Source organism: Lygodium microphyllum, chromosome 20 (assembly GCF_053477565.2).
Source record: "Lygodium microphyllum isolate KBCC chromosome 20, Lygodium_microphyllum_v1.1.10, whole genome shotgun sequence".
Classification (NCBI taxonomy): domain Eukaryota; kingdom Viridiplantae; phylum Streptophyta; class Polypodiopsida; order Schizaeales; family Lygodiaceae; genus Lygodium; species Lygodium microphyllum.
This window is the reverse complement of record NC_141154.1, coordinates 55,652,020-55,669,188: the sequence shown is the minus strand read 5'-3', so window position 1 is coordinate 55,669,188 and position 17,169 is coordinate 55,652,020. Positions and strand designations below refer to the sequence as shown.

Genomic DNA, 17,169 nt, shown 5'->3' with positions numbered 1-17,169 from the left:
CATGAGACATGGAGCATAGCCCATGTGATAAGGATGAAAGTCGCCTTTTTGAGATGCTCTAGCTGCGTCTCAATTAGATGTGACAGGTTGACATGCATTGATAGGTAGTAGTGATGATGGGCTACATGACATGCATTAGTTCAACTATGAGTAGATGGAACGTGTGCAATATTGCACAAGTAACACGATAGTCTTGAGGGAGGCAGCAGATTGGAGAAGCGCTGGTGTTGAATAGACGTCTTTTTCTTCTTATGCAATAGTCACGAGTGACAAACTCTCTCCTTGTTTTTGTCCTCTTCTTCGATGTGCATTCTGGCTACTTCTTTATTGAACAAGGATTGATGAGATCGATTGCTCTTCTTCTTCTTCAGCAGTGGTGGGCAAACATGGCGAACACACAAGATGGACATGCAAAGAGGACCAACAAAAGATTGGGCAGCCATGGGTGAAGCTAAAGTTGAACGGATATGGAGCTCATGAAGATGGATCAATAGGCTATGGCAGATGAAACTCCATGGGGGGGAGAGAGAGAGAGAGAGAGAGAGAGAGAGAGAGAGAGAGAGATTCTTAAAAGTACACTCAAACTGAAAGATAGATAGATGAGATATGTGTGATGAAAGTGCAAGTGATAGGGCTTGAATATATAGGGTAGATTGTGTAGCTAATCCTTTGACCCTTATTTAATGCTAAGTGGTGTAAAAGGTGTTCACACCTAAACACACTCTTATGCACACAATAATGTGTGCTCACACACGAGGATAAACAGAGCTAATAGTACCACACCCACTGATAGGTGTTCACATGGGGAAAAGACCCTTCTCTAGCTAGAAGGTACAAAGTGCCCATGGATAAGGGAGTGTTCACACCAGAACTTGGGAGAAACACAATAAGTGTAACAATTTCTTGCTACAAACAATACCAAGTTACTTTTGATGTCTTACATGACCAAATGTGAAGTACTATTGGTTTTTTTATAGATAGAGCAATCAAGGACAATGGTTGTGTATCCTTTGAGTCCCATTTCCTTTGATCTTCTGTAAGAGGAATATGGGCAGCAGTAGGGGTGGCTTGCTACCCTCTAGCCCCTTTGTCTAAGGTGCAAACCCTCTTGGTTTAGTTGAATTGCTGGTCACAAAATCCCACAAATACTCCACAAGGAGTCCTTGGTGCCATCCAATTTGTCCTTCAGTGTGAGGACATCCAAAATGTTGCTATGGTCACAGTGACCTTGCTGAATCATTGCTGCAATAAAGTGCACAAACTGCAACCAAATACTTTCAAATTAAAATGCAAAATGTACTCTCTTGAGTATCGAGATCCCAACACGGTGTTGAGAAACCCTTCACCCTTCACCCGCAGTTTGTGTTTTTGCGTTTTTGCGTTTTGCATTTCTGCGTTTTGCGTTTAGGGTTTGCAGCCCCAAAAAGGAGCACCATCCTAGAGTGACTATGCCTATTTATAGGCCACTCTCTCATTCATTCCTTACGGTTGATTCATTAATTCCATCACCTCTTCTCTCGAGCCTCTCCACTACCCTCACACCCCTTCAGGAGGACATTGCGGTTCGTGGTTCGTGGCTGTCTTCATCATCTTCCTTGTGCTATGGCACCATGTTTCCCTTGTATCACATTCACTCCATGATTCAGAACTTCATCATTCCATTCATCAGAGTTTTTTCTCTCTTCTCTTCCCTTCTTCATGTTTGCCGAGTTCACTCCGTGTTCCTCCCTGCCAACCCTATTGTCTCACTGGTACGTCATCTTTTGACATGGTATTAGAGCCGGATCTGCTCAAACAGTGGCAAAGATCCTCCACTTCAATGAAGGTAAAGACCAGTGGCGGGTTCGGCATCCACTTCTCTTCTTCTTCCGTTGCATCAAAATCTCGTTTTTGCAGGTTCCAGGTGTTTTCAGCTTGCTGCCCACACCCCTTTCGCGGAGGACATCGCAGTCTCAGTTGTCCCTTGCTGTTATCTATAGTCTGGCGCCTGTTTCCAACCTTCCACCCGCAGTTTGCAGCTATTTACAGCAGAACGACTGTTGTTGATTACTCTCCATTTCAGAAAACAATCTCGTTTTTGTAGGTTTCAGGTGTTTTTCATCCTGCTGCCCACACCCCAAATGCAGAGGACATCGTGATCCAAGCTGGCCATTGCTGTCTACAACAGTCTGGCGCTTGTTTCCAGCCTATCACACACTATTCGGAGCTGATTTCAGCATATTGATTGCTGCTGCCGCTTTTTCCTGCGTTTTTAGTCTTTCTCTCTCTTGCAAGGTGTCTTGCCTGCATTTTTAGTCTTTCTCTCACCTACTGCTTGTGTTTTTAGTCTTTCTTTCTCCTCACTTGCGTTTTTCTATTGGTTGCAATCTCTTACTGTTGGCTGCATCCTCCTTCCACTGGCAGCTCACTTCCAGCCCTTCCACTGCCCTTTCACCCCTTGAGGCGGACATTGCAGTTTGTGCTTCACACTGCCCTCATATCCCTTGAGACGAATATTGTGGTTCATGGCTCGTAGCTGAACCTCTTCCACCTCTTCCTTCTTTAGCAAGGCACATTGGTATCCATGGCTTCTTACCAATAGATGAACAGTCTACTGGTGTTCCTACTGCGGCACAAACGGTCATCCCATCGAAGACTGTCGACATCGACCTTTGCTCCCCACCCCCCCAGAGTATATGCGTCTTTCACCAGACACTCCTTGTGCCACCTCTCCTTTTTGGGCCATAGAGATTGTTCTACATCGGCTATTAGAGTACTATGCTCAAGGCAATAAGACGCATCCAATGCGCACTAAGTCCTTTCGAGCACATGGAGGATCGATTGGTGCTACGACCTCCTGGAGATCGTCGCAATGTCAAGGCAGTCTTCTCCCTCTTATTTTCAGGTACAGTGGCTTCCACGACCTACGGATATGCAATCTGCTCCATCGAGAGACAGTGATTGTTTGATACCGTCTCTTAGTGAGTCTGCTCCTTCAAGAGACAGTGGTTGCTCGACTCCTTCCTCTTCTTTGGCTACCCAGTCCGCTCCATTGAGAGATAGTGACTGTTGTCTACCTCTTGCTCATTCTGAGCCCCACCCTTCCCCGCCCTCGACTACTCAGGTTCGAGAGGCTACCTCTGGGAGTTCTTCGGCACTCCAGATATCTTCTTCGGCACGACTGGCGGCACTTCCTTTGTCATTAGACATTTTGGAGTCCCCGATCCATGAGTTTTTGGATTCCCTATCTACTTCAAAGAGGGATTCAGAGGGGGATGTTATTTCTTTGCCCTCAGAGGGGGTATCTACTTCTTCTTTGACTTTAGCGGGGGCTCCTTCACCTCCCACCTCAAAGGGGGAACCTACTCCACATGAAGTTCTTCACCCATCCTCTACTTTCTTGGGGTGACTGTCTTCGACCGGTCATCTCTTCTACTGATACCCAGAATCTTCAGGTACCATCTAGATCGGGACCTCGGAGGTTCAGTCACGACTTGGTGACGAGGCCTTTGTATTCCTTCCAGCATGGATGCACGGGCTTCTCTCTCAAGGTTGTGTTTTGGGTTATCCAGTTCACTTTGTCTACTGGTCTTTACTGCAAGTTCCCTTTCTGGTGGAAATCTTGGATCTCAGGGATCCTCTACATCTTCCTCCTCTTCTCTTCTTGCCTTTGTCACTTGGTTAGCATGGAGTAACCTCTCGAGATCGAGTACGGGCATATCCTTATGATTCTCGGCACCACACAAAGTCCGACATTCCTCCTATGCATTGCATGTTTTCATCATCTTTGTACTAGGGCGCTTGGGCAAGTGAACAATTTTCCCACGAGGGACACTGTTCAAGTGGCACTTGCTGCATGAGCATTTTTCAGCATGTAGCATTGCATCTCCACCTCACTCTTCTCTTATTCCCCTTTTTGGGCCTGAGAGGGGATATTGAGAAACCCTTCACCCTTCATCCGCAGTTTGCGTTTTTGCGTTTCTGCGTTTTGCGTTTAGGGTTTGCAGCCCCAAAAAGGGGTGCCATCCTAGACTGACTATGCTTTGAGTAATTTGCTGCAAGGGGGTACTTTGAGTAATTTGCTGCAAGGGGGTACTTTGAGTAATTTGCTTATAGCTCTTTATTGGAGTAGATTTTTTTCAAGAAATCATAAGACTCCAAGATAGCTAGCATCATTAGCTGCAAGATGTGGTAGTTCTCTCCGTCTAGCTTTTGATACTGTGGGAGAGCTGGTAGCACCAGTACCTTGTGATCCATAATAGCTTGAATCCCCATATAGGCTTTGCAAGACAGGGTCGCTCAAATAGTGTGCACAAGAATATGGGTAGCCCCCTTTGACTCCAAAAGGGAAGCTTGCTAGGGATTTCTTCACTTGTCGTAAAATCTGAAATCTGCTGCAAAAAGCTGAAAACACAGATTTTTTTCCTTTGACAGCAAAGCTTGGCAAAAAAAGCAGCAGCAATTATAATATCCTTTCCCATGTTTCTCTGCTCTGTCCAGCCTTGTATTGATGTATAGACCTCCTGTGTGCTCTAGAATGCTGAAAACGCAGCCTTGATGTTGCACTGAAATCTCCTTCTCAGGTCTGCCCACGAGCAATCAGCCCTTCAACACTGCTCTGATACCATGTGAGAGTGAAATAAATGAGGAAGCATAAGTCCAGACCGAAAGGAAGAAATGAACACGGAGAGAGAGAGAGAGAGAGAGAGAGAGAGAGAGAGAGAGAGAGAGAGAGAGATTGAAGACTGTAGAGAACAAATGGTGAATACTGAAAGGAGATTTTGTACATCTGGCTGGGAAAGTATGAACAACTGGGATACCTCAATCTGTACAAATCACAATATGAAAATGACTGGGGCAGGCCTTCCAGAAATAGACAAAAATAATAAAATGGCACAGCAGGTTGACTGCAGCAAAATAATGGCCAACGGCTGCAATAAATGTGCAGGCTAACTGCTGGGCAGGGTTACTTTACTGTGCTTTCAACTCTACTCATTATTGAGTGATACCTAGCATTTGGCTGAAACGACATGTTTTAGGGGTGGAACCTTCTCAGGTCTGCCCACGATCAATCAGCCCTTTAACACTGCTTTGATACCATGTGAGAGTGCAATGAATGAGGAAGCATAAGTCCAGACTGAAACGAAGAAATGAACTCGGAGAGAGAGAGAGAGAGAGAGAGAGAGAGAGAGAGAGAGGGGGGGGGGGGGGGGAACATTGAAGACTGTAGGAAAAAATTGTGAATACTGAAGGCAGATTATGTACATCTGGCTGGGAAAGTATGAACAACTGGGATACCTCAATCTGTACAAATCACAATATGAAAATGACTGGGGCAGGCCTTCCAGAAATAGGCAAAAAATAATAAAATGACACAGCAGGTTGACTGCAGCAAAATAATGGTCAACAGCCACAATAAATGTGCAGGCTAACTGCTGGGCGGGGTTACTTTACCGTGCTTTCAACTCTACTGATTATCGAGTGATACCTAGCATTTGGCTGAAACGACATGTTTTAGGGGTGGAACATACCATGGTGACCTTGCATAGTTATGTATCATACTGCATACAAGAAGTGACTGTTGCGAGTAAATTTCCTGGTTTCAGTTCTGTGGATAATCTCATACTTTAAAAGAAAAACTCGTGGTTAGATCAGAAGTAACTTTAGACTTAAGGTCTCCAACAAGGTGAAGCTTTTATTGGTGTTTACTCTCTTTGGTGACTTATTTTCCCTTATCAAGCACACACTATGTTTACATGAGATGAAATTACACCTTGTGCTTTACTATGGTCAAATACATACTTATATGCAACATGATGCTCGCCTCTTTCCTTCTTCCCTTTTTCCTGCCCTGGTGGGTGCCTGCCACACTCATGCAACTTCTAAGCACTTGTTTATGTTTACAGATATCCTTACACCTTTGGACAATTATGTATCTAGAAGCACAGAGCGCTTTCTTTCGTGCAAAGATCCAGATTATCAGCAAAGTCTTTTTAAAGTGATCTCCTCTGTGAGTATTGTCTTATATTGTCATTGTTCGAATCTGTGAATTTTAGAATCTGCAAGTTGATGCTTTATGCTGGTACCCTTCCACAGACATTTGTTTTGGAACTAATTGCATCTTTTTTTTTTTGGTGGGTTTGTTTTTCTTGCTGGCCTGCTGTTGCTTTAGCTTTTTGCAGACCAGAAGCTGGAAGACAGTGACATAGAGCCTGCACCAAAGTTAATTGAATCAGTGTTACAGAATTGTAAAGGGAGAGTTGATGAATGGATAGAACCATATTTAAGAATTACCATCAGCAGGCTGCATAGAGCAAAGAAAAATTATTTGAAAGACCTTTTGATGCAAGTGGTTAGTTGATCTTGATGTGTAAAACTTGATAGCTTGTGGTTTTATTATATGCTTAAAGTGTGCCATCCTGCACCTTGATGTGTAGTGGCAGTTTTTTTTTCATCTCTTAGTTTCAGTGTTAGTAGTGTATATTTTTTGTTAGATGATTAAGTGTGTGTCTTTGCAGACTTGATGTGTTGTGGGGGACTTTTCTCCTTGTAAATCAAATTTTTGTGTGCGTCTTGGTATTCTATATCATTAGAAAGTGCAAACGGTCAGCATCAAAACCCATCCAGCCACCCAATTTGACCCCCCATTGACTGTCCCCCACTCTCTTTGGTCTATGTATGCAAACGGCAAAGAACTGAGTTGGGGTTTTTCTCATTTTCTTTTAAGAAGTATTTGCTTGTCTAGTGATCTCAATGTGCTTAAGCATTGATAATCTAAGACTGGGTTCAGATGGAGGCAGCGACAATGCAAATCTGACCAGCCTTCTGCCTCTTCAGTGTGAACAGTGAAGCTGGAGGCAGAGCATGCTGCAAGAAGGCAAGAGAGCTTTTTCTGAATGCCAAGGTTCTTCTGAGGGGGTGTGGGTTGGTAGAAAGATGGTCATTCTGGAGGAAAGAGGAGGGAGGTCTCAGCCACTTGGTGCATGCCACATTAAAAGAATGCCCCTGTTGGATATCCTTTCCACCACTAGTCTGAACCCAGCCTAGGGCTGCCCTCAAACTTTATAACAGTGCTTACGCCTTGAGGAGCTTTTGTGAACAGTTGGACATATCACAGGAATCTTGGGAAATCCCAGGTGTAATATTTTGTGACTAGTCTAGAATAAAGAAAAAGCAAGGTGAACATTCCTATGTACGAAAAGTTGTGATAGTCCTTGTGTATCTGTGCATCACTACATTTTTAGTTATGGTCTTCAATCTGAGGCCTGAACTTATGATTGGATGGCACCATGGTTCTGCACCATTAGTTATTGGAGTGTCAGTACCTGTAGACACAGTTGAGAAACTGGGCACCAGTATGCAATTTGATTTCTAGGTTTGGCAACAACCATCTATGGAGTACCTTTTTTGGTTGTAGACCTATGCAGAATGGATTGATGGCTTTAGAGAGTTTTTCAAGTTGGACCAACAGATTTCAGTGGATATTTTGGAAGTGCATACATTATGTGGAGACTTATGAGCCAATGCAAGAATTAATTCTAAAGGGATTGTTTAGAGCTTTAAATTAACCAAATTTATGAGAAGGATTTTGTGCTAAATAATATAATGAGCATTGAGAATAGAGTTGTTGTGTTACTGTGGTAGATGCACGATTCTTGAGAATGACATATAGCGTTGAGTTGCCTCTCACTACGTTCATTCACTCTTTCCTTCTCAATCCAACAGTCAAAGTTACTAGGCTGTCTTGTAACCATTTGACAATTTGTGCTACTGACTATGCCCTTTGTACTGTCTATAATACTTCAGAGAATGGTTAGCTTCAGGCAAATGTTGAATTTTGAGGAGTTGCAAGTGATTTCTACACAGATTCAAAACTTTTGGTTACCAGAGGAAGAGGTAGTTTGTAGATCCTAACATGATATTGGCTGGTGTTGCATGATAAGACACTGTGACTTGGGGGAAGACATTTTAGATTACACAGTTTTGGCACTGCTCACCTCGTGTAGGAAGGAGGATCCTGTAGGCCAGAGTAGATAGTAACCAGCTGCTGCAACATGTTGGAGAAAGCATATGATGGTTGAGTTGCTACAAGGGTTCTCTGGGACATATTTAGGCCTTGGAAGGTGGCCTTAAGGCTTATTTATCTGGCTGAAGGTGTGTAAAGTCGTGTGTAGACATTTGGATTGCATGGAGTCATCTTCCTCCTAACTGCTTGAGATGTGGGCATCACGCAATGACATTTAGTCAATGCTGATGCTATCCAAGGTGTGGATGGAGAGTTGTAGTGACTTGAGTAGTAGCACATGATTGGGATAATGCCAGATCAGGATCAAGGGACAAGATATTCCCAAGACAGCCTTTAGAACTTGCCACAGTTGACATGAGTTCTTTTCCATACCATTTGGTGTGTCCACTGTGTTGTTATCATGTTGACAATCAGTTGCCATCAAAATGTCCCTTGGCAAGCCCATCCAAGAAGAGAAAAAAGGGCCACATCAGTTGAGGCCATTTGATGCTGACATGGAGATGGCAGGTTCTGGATCCACCTGCAGCAGCTAAGCAGGAAGTCAGTAAAGGAAGCCTAGAACAGAAATCAATCCATCGGGAATCCCTCAACTTCTTGCACCCTATGTGACTCACTCTCCTAGTGATGTACTGGCCCAGTTTGGGGAAGAACCTCCGGAAGAAGAAATCTATAAAATCCTTATGTGGCTGGGAATATATATGCTCAAGTTTGGCTCTTGCAAATTAACTTCAGCTGGTTTTACTAACCGGATAGTGATCTTTTAAGAGTCACTGGGTGGCGTGCATCCCCACTTTGGATTTCTTGCAGGCAATGGAGACTGGGCAAGTAGGTGGGATATCATGTAGCATGGTGGCTGATATATTGGGATCCGGGGAGGCGACATATAGGCATAGGACTAAACAGATTAGGTGGAAGATAATGTGGTGGCTGATATGTTGGGAAGGCGACAGAGGCATAGGCAAAAGAACAGAGAAGCGTTGCAGAGATTATGTCAGCCATCTGGCTGGATAATATTTACACTTGGAGAAGTTGGTAGCAGCAGCAGTAAGCCATTATGGTCCCTCTGAGAGGATGAGGGAAAGTAAGAATCTCTCCACTTTTAGGAGAGAGGTCCTTTCTTCCTTTTTAAAGGTGTTGAGATCCACTGGTACTGATAGAGAAACGATGTGCTTTTCATGATCCCACCCTGTGGGCCTGTTGTATGAGGATCCTCACACTTTAACTTTTTCATAATCTCTTTGGGTCCCTTTGGACCAGTAGAAAGATCTTTCGTCCAAACATGTATTACTAAATCAAACAAAAATTATGTCTTTTATGTGATTTTTCAAAATTTATATGATATCATATGTTTTTCTCAGTAAATCTGTTTTGTTTCAGTACTGCAGCTGCTTCAGAATGGTTGCATAGAGCTTGGTTCCTTACGAATGTTCACTTTCCTGTGTAGGTCGCAAATGCACTGTATTACAATGCAGCGCTTGCTTTGCGGGTTTTACAAAATATGGGAGCCACAACTGAAATCTTCCGTGTTTGGTTACAGCTTCTGTATGAGGTCAAGAAAAGTGGAAAGCTTGTCCATTTTAGGAGGTATTTTTTGTCTCGTGTTGTGGTGGAAGCTTTTTTTTTTTCAAAGTGAGAATAGGTCCACTTAGCATTTTGTTTTGAAACTGGTTGTCCTTCAGGGAGCACGATAAAAAGGTCTGCATTCTTGGGTTGTCATCATTACTTCCTTTGCCATCTGAGTCTATGCCTCAGGAGCTGCAGTTGGGCTTGGACCAAGTTTTCAAGGCAGTACTGAAGTTGCTTGCAGCATACAAAGAACAGATAGCAGGTAAATACAATGCTATGAACTGCAGCTTTTTTGAATGTACCAGCAAATTGATCAGTCTTTTCTGCCTATATTCAACCATGCCTTTCGTTTGATATTATTACAGATTCAGAAAGGAAAGAAGACGAGGTAGAGGATGATGAGGAGCTTGAGGTATCTGATTCTGATGATGATGACTGGTCAAAAGATCCTGGGGAGGATGATGAGGAGGGGGAAGAAGTGGATAGCCGTAAGCTTCAGAAGCTTGCTGCACAGGTTTGCCAAGCAGTCCATAAAATTCACACCCCATGCCTCCAGTTTCAACCTGTAAGCTTGCGTAACTGATGTCAATGTCGTTGACTGCCATGCAGGCAAATGCATTTCAAAAAAGATCTGAAGATGAGGATGATACAGATGACGAGTTTACTGACGATGAGGAAGTTCAGGCACCCATTGATAACATTGATCCTTTCATATTTTTCTCTGATATCATGAAAGGTAAGCATCCTACTTACTGATCTTCACAATCAATGCCAGTAATTTCCAGTGATTCTCTCCTTAAGAATATAGAATTTATATACTTGAATGCAAAATTATACCCATTGATCATCATATGAGAACCAGTTGAGTGCAAATAATTATTATATTCATTTGTAGTAGCTGTTTTGCTTAAGAAAAACGAAATGTTAGCAGAGTACCAGGCTGCATGTAAGCATGAACATAGACTATTGATTGTAATGCAAGTTAAAATATATTTCTGTCGTAGTTGTTGGTCTCTTTCATGAATAGTTGTAACAATGGAATTCACAGATAGTAGATCACTTGATTGATTCTTTTGGTTGCTTTTAGGAATGTCGATTTCCGACCCTGCAAGGTTTCAGCTTCTGTCACACTCATTGGATTTTCAGCACCAGGCTATAGCTCATGGTGTTGCGCAGCATGCGGAAGAGAGAAGGAAAACACTAGAAAAAGAGACAGCTGCACACAATGGCACATCTAGTTTACAACAGTGAGGCAGTGGAAGTCATATTGCTTCTTCTCCTTTGCATTTGCTGCTATAAAAATTTTCCCCTCATCTTCACCATTCTCCTGGTTGAGTATATTGGAGGCAGCGAGTAAAGTTTCACCACAATCCCTTGATAGAGTCATTAATTTTTTCCCAGTTTTGAGTGCTTACAGTCCTCCAAAGTTCCCGTTCGCATACAATCAAAACAGTCACAGCTGGTTTTCCTTAAACAGCAATATGTATACCCGCAATCCTCTTCTACCCATGTATCTATTGATTTATGCAGAGTGTATAATAATCCCAACCGGTGATTCACCTTTTTCCCCTCCCTCTGCTTGTCTATGAACGTTTCTGTACATAGTTTATGTTCATGGTGGGTTGCATCTGCATGCATGTGTACAAAAGCATAGTCTTGAAGATCTGCTAATTTGCACAAAAGCAGATTAATTTGATCTATACTTACAGTCGGCATATATTCAGTGCATACTGAGATCCTATGTGGAAGCCTTTGCTGGTAGCAGTTTGGGCGGTGTTGTGAGCAATGAATGAAGGGCAGCAATTAGACTTTAAAGAATGAGCTTCAAATGGCTTTATGGTAGCTTTTAAACAGTTGAAGACAAGTAATCCTAGTCTGATTGATTGTGTATGTGAAATGGAGTTAGCATGCAATGCACATGCAAATGGGATGATTTTGACATGAAATCTATACAATCAACTGAGACAATGATGGCGACCTAGGAATGTAGAATGATTGCACTGATCTATGGGGTGTATCCTGCTTATTGCCAGAAACTTTTGCTGATTACTATGGATTAAAAGAGCGCTAAACAGAATATATCTCTTATAGGGCCTCTGCAAGTTCCTTTGTTCTACATGGTTAAATGTTGCAAGAAATGATGATGCGGAGGGCTCTTGTGATGGGTCTCTTCTCCAGATCCTTAATGATCTTATTAGATCAGCATTACCGCACGATGGAAGGAGCTCGAAGCATGGGCCAGCTATAAATATTAGGGTAAGAGCGGAACTAAAGTCGTATTTATAAGTTCAACTCTATTCTTTAGTAGTCATCCCCACATTAATTGAAGGTTGCATATATAGTGTCACAAATGTGTAGAGTAGACCTAAAACGGTAGAGAACACACATCAGCACAAGGGATAAAAACAAATTGGTGCATCTATAGAGCTGATGATGGATCAGAGGAACAAAATATTCGAGGTAGTAATTGGATAGCAACTCTTTTCCTCTCTTGATAGCTCTTTAGTAAAAAGAATTTCACTGAATAATGTGAAGTGGAAACAAATTGCATTTAGCCTATCGAAGTAATGTTTGCCATTTTCAAAATCTACTTTATCGAAAGCCAACGCTTACCATCAGCACATGATGCAAAGTTTCTATCCTTGTTGCATACAACAAGCTCGAGGCTTGATTCCCTAAGAAAATCTAATTGGCATGCATGAAACAATGCCAATATTTTACACAAGCATATGAACATTAATCGTAGGCTTTGAAGAGCACCATACATGTTGTGTGTTGTTATGCTCTTGATCCATGTCTTTACTTGTTCGATGGTTGGCGTAACAATGTTGCAAGAACACATTTTGTTTAGTCCACATGCGGACTTGCAATTCATATGCAATTAGTTCTTCAACTATGAGTAAGCTATTGTATTTCACACATTTAGATTAGTTCATGAAAGCTTACAACAATCATACCATAAGCTCTTCAACTAGTAAGTTATCATATTACATGGACTTTGTTCTTTAACATGTTACCACTCCGATTTTCACATGAGAAAAGTGGTTCATCATTATGGGTCAGTCATGCTATCCCCTTTATACGACATCATAGTGCATGAGGTTCCATGCATCGCAACATAGCTTGTGCCACTATATTTTATCATTATGATTTTTGATTCACAATAGAATTTGACCAACGTACGTCGTGTATCAAAACATTTGGTAATGGCATATATTCAATTGTTATTCTATTGAGGATGCCTCCTTTTGAATGGTGTCCTACATGTGAAAACAAGTAAATGGTCTAATAGAATGTCTTTTGTTGAGCTCATGTGACTTATCTTAGTGGCCACTCTTGTGAGTACATTAATCAAAATCCACTTCAACAGTTAGATTCACCAAAGATAAGATAGAATCATCAAAATCCACTCCTATGGCTAGGTTCACCAAAGACATAGATAGGGAAATCCAGAAAGCAAACAATTAAAGTAGGATTCATGATATGAATATGAATGTGTGCTCGATAATGATTCAATGAGGATGGTTTTTGCTTGGTGCTCTTGATTGACTCCTTTTTCACATGGTTGGCATAGTCGTAACTCTTTAAAAGTACACGTCAACTTACATATGGGTAGACTAAAAGCACAAATGTCAACATGCTTTAATATTCACATGAAATACAACCCATCACATGTCTCAGAAAAATTTGTGTGACACCATACATTAGTTACATAATAATGCATGACGTTATATATCACATCAATTTTTGTGTGAATATGATTAATATTGGATTCATGATTTAAACTAGAATGAAAAATCTTGGCTAATGTACAACATGCAAATGATACACTAGATCATAGATGATAAATAACATTCTCAATATTATGATTTAAATCAGAATGAAAAATCTCAGCTAATGTACAACATGCATATTTTACCCTAGATCATACATTGTAAGTCACAATGTCAATATTGTTTTTCCACTAGTATATAATAAGGCTCACTTCACTTAATAGACTCTATTGACATTGTATTACTTTTAGAATGTCCTCTTGAAGTTATGTGCAATCATAATTTAATATGATGTTTCCTCCTATTGAATGTGCACCATATGAGGCACTGCATATGCCATGTATGTGTGAGGTGCTAAAGGTCAAAATACATAGACAAATAACTCAAGATATTGTGATTAATATACAAACTCATTACCAACAAAATATCATGCATTGCATACGTTCATATGTGTGAGGTGCTAAAGGCCAAAAGTACCCCAATGGATAACTTTACATACTTATCGTGATTAATATACCAACACCTTTACCAATACCATACCACTACATAATTTTCCATTCAAATCAAGTTCCATCCTAATAATGGGGATGTACAATCTTCAACTAGTCATATTGAGTGGCACTCAAATATCAAAAGTTCCGCTTCTATGTCTACCCATTCCTCATTGAATCAAAAAAGCCTCTACAACATTACATTGATATGATATAAGGACCATAATCTTAACGAGTATTTAAACATATTGCACCATAAGCATTATCTATTCTTGTTTGATCTACCTCATTGAGTTAAAAGAAGGTGCTTCACATTTCACATGGTGCAATTCCTTAGAAAACTATATATGTAATAGCAATGCAAATTTTTGCAAGCCTATGAATGCTCCATGTTGAGAGAGAGAGAGAGAGAGAGAGAGAGAGAGAGAGAGAGAGAGAGAGAGAGAGAGAGAGAGAGAGAGAGAGAGAGAGAGAGAGAGAGAGAATGTGTGTGCGTGTGAACTACCTTTTAGACGCCTTAAAGGCATTAGGACAAAGATACAAATAAAAAATTTTAGTTACAATCCACTTCCAGGAGCCATTGACACAAGAACCCACAACAAGGTACCATTGGCACCAAAAAGAAAACCAAGTACGATTATGGCCTCCACCAAGACAATCATAAAACAAGTATTGCACTATGAGAGAGAGAGAGAGAGAGAGAGAGAGAGAGAGAGAGAGAGAGAGAGAGAGAGAGAGAGAGAGAGAGAGAGAGAGAGAGAGAGAGCTCTACATGAGCAAAGGAAAGAACAATTGCATGCAACCTTTTGTTTGGCTTATAGTGGCCACCTACATGTGGTCACATCCTCCTTGCCTCCTTGCCTCCCTCCCTCTCTATGTGTTTCTCTCCCCCAAATGTGACCTTCCCTCATGTAAACCTTGTATACCATTTCCCATCCAAACCTAGATAGAGCTTTATGTTCGCTTAGTTAATTGTTTCTTGTTACTCACAAGTTTTGGATTCCATAATACACTCTAACTCATTTTCTATGTGCTCCTATTCATGTTCTCTACAACCTCATTCTATGCTAGGGTCTTTGGAATAGCTAACTCCCTCTTGATTACTTGCATTGCATAAGAGTTTGGAAAGACACGAGAAGTGTACTCTCCATTATTATTAGTGTGAATACATTTCATCTCCTTGCCCAATTGCTTCTTTGCATATGCTAAGAACTTCCAAAATGCATGAAAAGTATTGACCTTCTTTCAAATAGAATAGACCCATACTTTCCTTGTAGCATAATCAATAAACATGACAAAGTACAATGCTCCTCCATAATGTAAACCAACTCCAATGGTTTAGATATCTTCTTACTAAGAGACTTCTTATTTGATGACCTAGTTTGCTTGCCATTCATGCAAGGCTCACAGCATCGAGAATCGAGATCTTAAAAATTGAAGGAATGGATGTATGACAAATGAGAAAGGATTTCATTCTTGTCATAGACATATGTGACATAACCAAAAATGCGAAAGAGATATAAATGACTACTTTGTTACACTATGACATGGTCTTCGATAATAGGCACATGTAAAGAATACTAATTACAAGACTTGAATCCTCCAGAAATAACAATAGACCCTTTGCAAATCTTCCATGAATGATACCAAAGATAATGCAGTAGTTGCAGTTATTCAACAACTATCCAATGTTGATCAACTCTTCTTGAAATCTGATACATGTTGTACATGCTTGACTAGAAAGGAAGAATTTTTTGCAAGGGACAGCCAGGAATTTCCCACCCCAACAACTTAATATATCTGTTGTCCACTGGCAATATGCAATAAACAAAAATATAATGCTTCACAGTCAAAATGCCTGGCTCCCTGGACACCAAGGTGTCCATTCAGTTTGACAATTCACTCACATCAAATGTGTAATGGCTACAGATCAGTAGTAGTCTGGATATTTTGAGCAATAGTGACAATCAATACGTGCAATGAAGTGTAGCACCTTGTCTATGCAGCATGCAGTCTCTTTCTTCATAGATATTGTTGTAAATCTGTCTGCTTGTTCGCACTCCACAAATTCAATAGTTGTTTGCCCCTCTAATAGACCTACAAGACACTGGGCGTGACACCTCTTCCAATGGCATTTGAATGGTGGCACCTAGGATGGTTTTTAGGCGGCCATCACCTCAGACCTATACAGATAAGGTCAGCTAGCACTGCTCACTGAGTGCTGCTGCCTGTAGCTCACTAGTGTACCACGTGCCAGTTATGGAAGCAGCTCACTGAGTGCTGCTCTGCACAGCTGAACATGATCTCCAGCTGCCCAAGATGCACACAGCTTCCTGACTAAGGAGCCGTCAGAAGTGCTGCTTACAATGCCAACCAGTGCAACACTTGAAATCAACAGCTTTTGAGCTTGCTACAACTGGTAAGAGATGACCTATTGTGCTGGCCCAAAGATGGCGCCTTCTTAGCTGCGTATGTTGCTGCTCGGAGCAGCAAAATGCTGCTGCCTTGAGCTAAATATGGACCATGGCTCTCTGAGATGACCTATTACTGGCTTGAAAGAATGGCGCCTTCCTCAGCTAATACTATATATGCCTGCTACTGCGGCTAAATTATACGATGCTGTCCATGCCAGCTATTGCAGCTGGATACACTATATAGCATGACCAGCTAGATGATGCTCAACATATAAGCTAGTTGGGTTTCTCCATGCAAGGCAAGTAAAGTCTTATTGTCAAATACAAAGACTCAAGTTGCTAGACTAGGATGTAGAAAGCCATTTGACTCATGGAAGCTCGATCTAGTGAAAATCAAAAGCAAATTGTTAACAAAATCCACCAATCTCTTCGTAAATATGGAAAATTCAAGATCTCCTCGCAAATATGCCAAATACATGAAGTCTTGGTGAATGATTTACTTATTAAAGTTTATGAAAGAAATTTAAAGATAGCACCCATGTGCAAAGAGGAATTTCTCCATAAGCAATGATTTTCCCATTCTAGAGCACTTGTTCTAAGACTTCTAGGCTTCTGTTGCACAATGTGAGTCTTATAAACATCAAGTATTTTGTTCTACTCAATGTTACTATCGATGATATTGTTAGTCATCGTTGAAGGACATAAGGCTACCTTCAAATCCTGCATATTCCTCTTAGCTCCAATATGTGATGAACTATTTATAAATAATAGTTTTTTTCTCCTCTTACTTAAAGGTAACTTAGTTGTAGCGAGAGAGTGCTCACTTCATGCCATTGACATTATTTCTTTGCACATTGCTCTAATCGTAAACTGTCGGCATGTCAACTTTTCTCGTTCTTGGATTCATATGTCTAAACACC

General features: G+C 41.2%; 1 protein-coding gene across 1 annotated transcript in view; it reads left to right on the top strand.

Moving 5' to 3' along the window:
- The window catches only part of LOC148018915 (importin beta-like SAD2), a 59,429-nt gene extending 48,286 nt beyond the window's left edge, over positions 1-11,143 (top strand). The window contains exons 16-22 of the mRNA XM_087701206.1: positions 5,886-5,989; positions 6,152-6,331; positions 9,450-9,589; positions 9,685-9,833; positions 9,937-10,085; positions 10,181-10,307; positions 10,659-11,143. Of these exons, the coding sequence (XP_087557332.1) occupies positions 5,886-5,989; positions 6,152-6,331; positions 9,450-9,589; positions 9,685-9,833; positions 9,937-10,085; positions 10,181-10,307; positions 10,659-10,822 (1,013 nt within the window). The 3' untranslated portion in view covers positions 10,823-11,143. The remainder of the gene's footprint in view (positions 1-5,885; positions 5,990-6,151; positions 6,332-9,449; positions 9,590-9,684; positions 9,834-9,936; positions 10,086-10,180; positions 10,308-10,658) is intronic.
- The last annotated feature ends 6,026 nt before the right edge of the window (positions 11,144-17,169 follow it).